Raw genomic sequence first — 10412 nt, forward strand, 5'->3', positions numbered from 1 at the left:
TGAGGTCCAAACAGAATCAGAATTTGTACAAAGTCACAGAGCCAAGAAATACAAGAGTCCTGCAGATGACATAGTGGCCTTTCTACTGAAGCACAGTGGTTACAAAGGACAGGATTTCATCTCAAGGAAACACAGGTTCAAATCTCTGTCATCTTGTATAAGATATAATTTCTACTGAAATTCTCTTAGCCTCAGTTTCCTCATTTATAAAAAATACAAACATATGCATCACATTATGATTGACAGAATAAAAGAAGTCACTCAGAATTAAGGGATATATAGCATACCTAACAAAGTACCTGATAAACAACAAGCACTCAATTTGATGATGACAACCATGATGGTGATGGTGACCATGATAATGGCACAGCCCAAGTCATAGCAGCAAGGAAACTTTCACTGATATAAAATTTTTAAATAAAGTTAAAAAAAAATTAGCCATTTCTCATCTGTTTCTCATCTATTTCTGATGTTTCTTAGGATGGTCTTTATGAGAGGCAGCAATGTCATATCAGTTTTAGAGTTAGATAACTGGGTTAAATATCTCACCTTTAGTAATGAACATCTCTGAGCCTTAACCTACATTTGAGGTTACCTGGGTAGATTCAGTATGGTGACTTAAGCAAATAACATCATGTTGGTGTATTGTAAGTGCTCAAATGTTTTAGTGTATTTTCCAGGAATTTATTTGACTATCACTCATTTTCCAGTGCTTTCTCCTCCTCCATATCGCAGATTCTGAGGTTAAGCCTCCTCTCACACTGACAGAGCACTGGTACTTTATTAAATACAGGTGCATGTGCCGGGGCCACACAAGTGAAAGGAATCTTTGGAACACTGCACATGCTCAGAAGAGGCAAACTGAACCCCAAAATGCAATTAAAGACACAGTGCCATTTAGGGGCGCCTGGGTGGCGCAGTCGGTTAAGCGTCCGACTTCAGCCAGGTCACGATCTCGCGGTCCGTGAGTTCGAGCCCCGCGTCAGGCTCTGGGCTGATGGCTCGGAGCCTGTTTCCGATTCTGCGTCTCCCTCTCTCTCTGCCCCTCCCCCGTTCATGCTCTGTCTCTCTCTGTCCCAAAAATAAATAAAAAACGTTGAAAAAAAAAAATTAAAAAAAAAAAAAAGACACAGTGCCATTTATTTTTTCATATTAAAAGTTTTGTTTTGTTTTTCATAAAATGTTAAATACTCAAAATATTAGAAAAATATTGAGTATTTCATGACAATAATATCTTGAGGTTTAGAGTACTTTTCACTTGCAGAGAGAGCTTTGTGTTTGGATTTTATCAATAAGATTTTGCACCCAGGCAGGAATAATTATTCTCATTTTATAAGTGAAAACTTAATAGTTTTGCCCAAGGTCACATAATTAATAAGTGATAGTGGCAGGAATACAACTCAGGCATTTTCCAAGTTAAGTGCCGTGTTCTCTTCTCTTCAAGCATGCCATAAACCACTTCCATTTTCATTCATTTTTAATTAGATATTGGCTTTAAACACAACCATTTCCATTATTTTTTGCCCATGAAAAGTCAATTAAATATAAAATAAACTTACAAGTGCTAACAATGAGGACAGTGGGATGGCTTCTTTTCAGTCCCTTGGTAGTTATAACACTAATTAAAAAGTCAGTCCCTGAAGAAAGGCTATTAAATGTGAATGTCCTGCACATTAAAAAAAAATCACGTATTAAAACATTTAGCTCAGAAACATTTGGAAAACTCCCATCTTCTCACCCTGTCTACAGAGAGAATTTTACATATAAGTCTTGTGGTGTTTTTATTGTCTATCACAGAAACAATCTGCTATGCTTCATAAGCATAAATAGTTAATTAGAAATCATAGCCTCTTACACAGAGAAATTCACTTAAGTCAAAAAGTGTGTATTATACATACAAGCATGAGATATCCTGTATTAATTTATTATTATTTGCAAAACAGATTTGTCACTGTATCTCATTTTCTAATCACATCGTAGCCAAAAAAGTTGTCTTACAAATTTTCTAATTTCTGTTTATATTAAGCCAGTAGTATAGCATTTGGAAAATATATATAAAATGTTAATCTCGTGGTCCATGTAACTTGACACAATTTCTTTTCAGGATTTTCATACCTTTTTGTGGAAGGCAGGGTTTCCTCTCTCATTAAGATTCCGCTGGATATTGAAATAATGTATCCGTCCAGAAGACTTCTAGCTGTAGGCCAGCTAACAGTTATTGCATTGGAGTTTCTACTATGGTTCATAAATTCAACTGCACTTGGGGCTATATCATTAAAACATACACATAAAATAACATTTTCTACCGCACAAAGCACCTGGTCTAAAATAGCCCTGAAACACCCTCAAGATTTGTTTCACTTTCTGCAAACTCTGAGGGTAACCAAAACATTCCTTTTATTCTTCCTGATAGATGATAAGTTAAAAGTCAAAAAAAGAGAAAAAAAAAAAAAACCAGCAAGAATAATTTTAAACTTTAAAGTGGAACCAATATATATTATTGTAGTACTATAATCAGTATTTCCCTCGCCTCAAAAATGTAGGGAGATATTGTATCTTGGTCTTGTACGACTGAAAAAGAACAGAATATGCCACCCCAAAAAATGCCTCTTTGGCATAAGGATGATTTTGAGTTGGTTATTCTTAAAAGAAACAGCAGACACACGAGAAACTCTGAAAACTGAGTTAAAAGTTATCCTTTGTAAGAGACTCTTAAATTTACAAGGAAAATCTCCATTCGTAAGGGTGTCTCCCTCCCTACACTAGGAGAAGTCTGACTAAATCTCTAGAAATTCTTGCCAATGGAGAAGGCAGACCTAAATCTGCATAACCACTTTACACTTGTTTACTAGGGTTTCCTAGTAGCCTCCAGTAACTGGCTCCCTCGTCCAGCCTCAACATTTTCTTTTGTTTTTAGCTGGAGATGGTATTTAAGGTGGTGGCTTAAGCCATTTCAGGGAGTTACTCAGATTCCCTGGGTCTCTCCCACGTATGCATGAAGTATATATATATATGTTTATTTCTCTCCTGTTAATCTGTCTTACACGGGTTGGTGGGGGGGGGGGGTGGTCCTCAGTAAAGGACCTAGAAGGATGGAGAGAACATTATTTTTCCTCCCAACACCACCAATCTGCGAAATATTTAATGATTTTTAGGACTCATTCCAATTAAATACCAAATACTGACAAAGTTAATCAGCAGAAATGTTAATTGCAATCTAAATGTGAAATACTCCCTTCTTTCCTAGGGAGAAAAGTTAAATGAAATAGTATATAATATGTATTTTGTTTTGTCTCTAAAATTCTTCCATGTAGGGGCGCCTGGGTGGCGCAGTCGGTTAAGCGTCCGACTTCAGCCAGGTCACGATCTCGCGGTCCGTGAGTTCGAGCCCCGCGTCGGGCTCTGGGCTGATGGCTCAGAGCCTGGAGCCTGTTTCCGATTCTGTGTCTCCCTCTCTCTCTGCCCCTCCCCCGTTCATGCTCTGTCTCTCTCTGTCCCAAAAATAAATAAAAAACGTTGAAAAAAATAAAAAATAAAAAAAATAAAATTCTTCCATGTAAAAGAAAAGAACAAAATTGTCAAGAATATTCTCTCCCAATTCCATTCTTTGTTTTTATAGTAAAAGAATACAAGCTATGGCCAGTTCCTAAATACACAAATCAATAAACCACTGTCAAGAATCATTAACATAGTTATTATAGAATAATTGAAAATTTTACTTCATTCAGATATGAAAATGTATACATTTTGCATACATCCTTCCCAATCATCCCTTATTTCATATGACAAGCATGGAATAAATCACCATCTGCCGTTGGGAGTAAGTTGCTAACACTGGGGAAATGTCACTTCATTGTCTGCTTGACTGAACAATGAGGAAATTAAATCACAAATGGAAAATCTGGCCAGACCCCAGACAATTAGCTACTCTACTGCCTGGCAATACATTTACAAAAGAGGTTTTTCTGACCCATATTAGGGGAAACCGAAAAAGAGACAAGAGAGGACACTGCCTGCCCATAAAGAAAATCTGGGAATAACAAACTATTGACAATCTTCCCTAAAGAATGAAATAAATATTTGAACATTGATTCAATGTTGAATTGAACACTGAATAATACCTCAAGGGCTTACACAGGCTGTACCTGTCTGTATTTCTTTTACGTTAGGAGCACTGTCTTTAAAACCTTCTTTTTCAGTGCAAATTGAAAAAGTATACACTGTCGCAGGATCCAGGTTAGAGAATGTTGCTGCTTCTTGAACTACCTTCTGGACCTATCAATCCAAAAGAATAAATTAGCAACTGTTCATTTAAAAAATGTTCCACAATTCAACACAACCAAATAAGCATGGGGGTTATTTAGTTTCACTACTATCTAACATAAGAATGCAGTAATATTGGACTCAGCATGAAAGATTCAAGTTTAATGCTTCCGAGAGCCGCTTCTAACGTACCATGAAAGCAGCAGTACAGTTCATGCATGTGATTTCATAATGCTGAAAATTCCCATCAGCTCGATTCCAGAGAATTTCTATGGAAGAGTCTGTCACTTTGCCCTCATGGATATTTGATGGTGCTTCCAGACCTACCCAAAACACACAACACATTTAAATTCTTCTATGTTTTCTAACTGGGTTTTTCTTTTTAATTTATCCCTTTAAAGGAGGAAAAAAACACAAGGTGAGAAAAGAACAGTAAAGTTTATTAATCAACTATCTTTATATCCTAAATTAAAACAGTTGTTTACACATAACACAACAGTTTATCAAATATAATAATCAGTTGCAATACTCAGAGTTATGGTAAACACCATAGCAAGCAGCTAATTTTGACTTTGCAGCAAAAACTACAATAGCAGCAAATTCCCAGGAGCAAACGTACAATACTTAAAAGAAAAAAAAAAGAGATTTAAGCTTTCTGAAACTATTATCATAAACTAAAAAGTCAACATAGAGAAAAATATGAAGTCCAGATGAAAGGGTAAAAGAATCCTCTTTGTATCAAATATTAGCTGAAGCTAAAACCGAATTTTATCTTATGAGCCTTAATTGTTATGTTTTCATGCTAAAGATCCCATTCAGCATAAAGAAAAAGAAATTATTTCAGAAAACCTAGAAAAATTGCAGCTTTATACTACTATCTTATATACTGATATATTTTGCCAATTATATCACAATATTGATATATGTAGATGATCAAGTACTAATTACTTTTAAAAACAAGAACTGTCAAATAGAACGCTGCTCATAATGATTTATAATATAAATAAGGAAGAGGCAGAGTTTAGAGATATAATAAATACATAAAAATTGCAAGTAAAAACAAAATATAAACATATACTGAGCTGATTATAAATATGTTAAGGTTCTATTACAACAACGTGATTAGTGGTACCAGTTTGGGAGTATTTTATGAAAAGGTGAGTTTAAACAGTAATAGAAATTTTACAACTCGGGAGGAAGAAGACACATGGTGGTATAATAATATATGTGAAGATTTATAGACAAGGAAGAGCAAAACATAAAGAACCTGGACATGTTTATAGTCAGAATTATAACATTTTCAGGACTACATATTATTTTTGTATGGCATTTATTACTCTGTGCCATTCATTTCTATATATACGAGGTCAATATCTTAGATAAATGTCATGTATCCCAAATGCTCAAAATGAATTATTTGTAGAATACATGAGTGATTTAAAGAAAAAACAAATCAAAATTGATATGAAATTCAAAATGTAAGTTCTGGTATGAACAAATATAATATGTACTAATTTTAAATATTCAAAGAAGGAAAACATACGCCAGTTCTTTCCAGACAAAGGCAGCATGGGGAGAGCAAACACATGCTAAGATTATGTGCTTTGAGAGATACTATTAAGTGTCTCTAGACTCAAAAAATATAACCCAGTTCTCATCTGCCTAAAATTATTCACATTCTTCACTCTTGAGATAAGTCATTGAAAGTTATGATTAAGATTCAAGTATGTTTTCTTCTTAATGGATAGATTTAAAAAACTCATGACTTCTCAATTTTACATAAAGTTAGCTCTATCTGTATACTAGAACAATGAAAGATTAGGTTCAGTAGTAAGGTATTTGTAATTATTTTTAAAAGATCTTTGAAAACAACTGCATTAAAGTGAATGTAGCCTACTAATATAAAATGGGACACAAAGTCAAAATTAAAAAAAAAAAAAAAAAAAAACCTTATGTAAGTCCCAAAATACTTACATGTTTTTACTGCAGGCACATAGTACATATTACTTAGTTTAGTACCACTGATGATGGAAACAAAGAAATTATATTCTGTGCCTGGCGTTAAATTGCCAACAGTTATTTTATTGTCATGTTTCAAAGGCCTGGTAACATTTGGTCCTCCTTCAATTACAATATGTATGCCATCAAACACTCCAGTATCAGGCATTTGAACAAATAAGATTACAGAGGTACTATGACTTTCATATGGGATGACAATTTGGACTGGTTTGGGCTCTGAAAGATAAAAAGAGAGATTTATAATTAGTGTTTTGTTTTGTTTTTTTAATTTCAAGTACATTTCTCTATTTTGTCTGCTATGTTCTAGAATATGTGAAAACACTAAATGCCTGTGCTAAGTCATGTTTACTATGTCAGTAAATAAGGTGGACACTAAGACAGATTGTATGTACATATATATTGGAAGTACTGATTAACTTTAATTTTTTGATTCTCAATTATAGTCTCAAAAACATAGGAATCTAAAATTTTCCAATTTGTTTTACCTTTTTATCTATTTATTAAGCAAAGGCTTTTGAAAACCTATATACTAGGAGGAGTGCTTAAATAAAGTAAATAAGGCCAGGTTCCTTCTTTCGAAGAGTTCCCAGTCTCAATAAAGAGATACACAAATCACCAACTAGAATCCCAAATGGATAGAGCTGAGTTGGTAAAGTAAACAAAAAGCTATTGAGAATAGGGGAAGAAAAGAATTCTAGGGGATATCACTGGGGAAGGCTTCCAGAGTCTATGATTTTTTTATCTGAATCTTAAAGAATAGTACAAGTTTACCAGAAAGAGTATGTGGTAGAGACAGATGATTAAGAAGGGAATTCCAGACAAAGAGGAAACCATGAGTGAGGCATAGAAACCAAAAAAGGGCATCATCATCATCATGTATTCAGCCAAGTTCTTTCACCTTTTTACTAGCAGGGCAAGTTACTAGTCACTAATCTTTGGCAGCTAGTTGTTAGTCTTTGGCAAGTTGTGCCTTGGTTTCCCTTTCCCTAACATGGGAAAGAAAAGACTAGTATCTACTTTGCAAGGTCCTCGTGATGATTCCATGAGAGATTGTATTTATACACAAAGGGTTTAGTTCCAGGCACATGGCAGGTGCTCAGGTGTTTCAAGCCTGGAGTGTGTGTGAGGAACAGGGAATGGAAGACCAGGCATGGAAGGCCACCTCTGACGCTGGACGCTGTCTGCGAGAGGCCTTGCATGCCATGCTGTGAAGGTCAGATTTTACCCTGTAGGCACAGGGATTTTGAGCAGACATTTCATTTCATTTTTAGGAACACAGACCTGGCAAGAGTTTAGAGGAAAGATTTGCTTACATCTCACACTCTCATTGACCTCTATGTAAGAGCTTTCTTGTACTGTAATCTTCTACTGTGCCATTTAGAGCAGATTTGAAATTTTAGATGATTTCTATTCACATTATTTCTTCCTCAGGTCAATTTTAATATCAAATCTATTTGTAGATTATTGAAATACTACCCAGTATAACCTTAGATCTGTCCTTTCAAGTAGATATCTTCTTCTAAGATATACATTCTGAAGTATATTTTTTCTTTCAGAGAATAATTAAGCAGTCTTTCCTTTTCAGTTTTGTGACATCTGATTAGATGCAACTGAACTTGTTCTAAATCATTGATACTGTATTTGATAATATGATTCTGCCAATTTACCCAAAGCCAGTACTGTATAAATGGATTGTAACACATACCTATTATTAACATTCTACAATATAAAAACTGTACATTATTTCCATCAATTCATTCATTTGTAATATATAACTTTCTTGCCTTTATCATTTTTCATAGTTATGAAGAAATGTTCAACATATCACCCATAACAAATATCATATGGTATACTACTGTGTTTCAAAGCACTTTTACCATGTTTTTCCTTTTCCAGTTATCTTTTCTTTTTCTGTCATCACTAATGTTTTTTATGGGTTTCCTCTATAAATTCTTTACAGCTCTCTTCAGTTAAAAAGCTCTACACTAAGCATGGTTTTTCAAAGGCTACTATGACATCCCATAAGTATCATACTCATCTGGACGTTTGGACAATGACCTGAAAGCTTCTGAATATACCTTGAGCAGAAATTAAACATCTGGAGATTGGAAATGAGTGGCCAGCATAGTCATGGAAACAGTGCACTCCCATGTTCCTGGGTGCTGAAGGTATTTTCTAAGCAGAGACAATGCTTTAAATAGGCATTGTCTAATTCAGTTTCCAAAAGTGTATGGAGTCTGTGACATTCTCTATAGTGGGTAAATATGGGGTTTTCCATCAGTTCCACTTGTTCAGGGAAATGAGACCAATGGCATCAATATATGCCACATTAAAACAGATGAACACAAAGGCTGGAAAGGTATAGAACAGGACAAAGTTCTTTCTCTTCAAATATCTATCCTGAATCTCTGGAAACTCAAGTGAGAGGTTTCACATAAAAAAAAATAAATGAAATATTTATGAATAATGAGTAAAGACTGTGACCTTTATCCCTACCCATTTTCCTGAAAGAGCTTTTTCAAAAGAAGTGGTAGCATTGAGGGCTGTATGAGGTTTTTTCAATATAAGATAAACACAAGGCCAAAAATTCAAAGGCTTTTATTATAGGCAAGGGACAATGAGGTCTCAGAGTTTCCCAGTCTATCTTGAAATTGATTCTTCTATACTGAGAGGAAAAAAAGGAAACTCAAACACCAGCTCTTCTTCCCTCAAGAAAACTTGAGTACAGTTAATTCTGCCAACAAAGAGAAACTGCAGAGATAACCGAAAGGACTTTCCTGTGGTTGAAATACCAGGAATGGTCATCACTCCTCAAAGTCACTAGTCCAATTCTATTGAGAAATAAAAATTATAACCTCAAACACTCTCACAGTGCTTGCTTGGTGTCTGAACCCTTAAATTATATTAATTTCACATGTAGATAAGATTATTATCATTCCCATTTTAGAGAGAGGGAAACTGATGGCCATTAAAGGTTGTGTGACTTCCTAATGGATGTAAGCTGATAATCATGGAGCTGGAATTCCAACCCAGGCAATCTAGTTCGATGGTCTGCACTCATAAGCACCGCCTTCACCCAAAGGTCATATATTACAGTTCAAGTGTGGCACAATAATAACTGGAAATCGAGTTTTGCTAGTTATTTTTAGGATAATTTAGAGAGATGGATAGATATGTTTCAAAGGGAAAAGGGATATCAATGAACATGTAAATTTTTTTTCTTCTACATGTCTACAAAATGTCATTAAAAGGTAAATGTCCTATTGTGCTTGACTGTCTCAATGTGTATGGAAAAGAAATAGGATGTGGTAAATAATAGTTATCAACAAACAATGCAGGGAAAGAATTTCTATGTTTGCACATTGGGATAGGTTAATATTTGTTTCATCATCTGAGACAAGTAAAAATGATGAATGATAAATAATCTGATGATGCTAATAGTGCTTACCAAGGTTAATAAATGACTAGAAAAGCCTATGGAATTATAAGAAATAGTGAAATGCTTGAAGGAACTAAAGATAATTCACCAGAAAGGAAGACTCTATATACACTAGGAACACCTAATGGCTATTTCCAAGCAACTGATGTCCTTTCATGGGAATTAGGGAGTAGTTTGCTCTGGAAACTCTGGAAAACAGACATGGCCTTCTAATAGAGGAAAATTACAGGGATTTATTACAAAATGATCAGAGGCACGATGCTAGCAATTGCCTATCAGGTGAGGCATTGGTAAGATGATCTCTGTCCTAACTTCAAATCCTCAAATTCTGTACTTTTTCCTGGGATGTATATATGTTAATCATGTTTCAGCATCCATGTAGAAGAGCAGTTTTGCAAAGAAGTGTTTGAATTAAACAGAGTCAAGAACTGTGCTTAGACATGGAGATATAAAGCTGAGTAAAAATTTTAAAAAGCTCATTATATCTAGAAATGGAGATAAAATTTTTATATTTGAGATGGAAGAGGGATTGAAATATGCCAAGTTCCATGGAGTCAAAGAAAAATAGGATTTTAGAGCTGGAAGTTGATTTAAAAATGTATTCAATAATCTAAATTTTTAGAGAGAAAACTTAGCACCTAGATGATGTGGGGGCACTCTAACCTCATACTGCTAATAATTGGTTACAGTT

At 34.7% G+C, this 10412-nt stretch overlaps 1 protein-coding gene across 1 annotated transcript; it reads right to left on the bottom strand.

Moving 5' to 3' along the window:
• Positions 1-1433: 1433 nt before the first annotated feature.
• LOC131483963 (tenascin-R-like) lies at positions 1434-6492 on the bottom strand. Its single transcript, XM_058682280.1, has 5 exons — positions 6238-6492; positions 4456-4586; positions 4146-4275; positions 2116-2266; positions 1434-1666 (listed from the first exon to the last, which is right to left on the bottom strand). Exons 1-5 carry the CDS (start codon positions 6428-6430, stop codon positions 1495-1497), a joined length of 777 nt encoding a protein of 258 aa, XP_058538263.1. The 5' UTR covers positions 6431-6492; the 3' UTR covers positions 1434-1494.
• Between the last annotated feature and the right edge of the window lie 3920 nt (positions 6493-10412).

Source organism: Neofelis nebulosa, chromosome 8 (genome assembly GCF_028018385.1).
Source record: "Neofelis nebulosa isolate mNeoNeb1 chromosome 8, mNeoNeb1.pri, whole genome shotgun sequence".
NCBI lineage: Eukaryota > Metazoa > Chordata > Mammalia > Carnivora > Felidae > Neofelis > Neofelis nebulosa.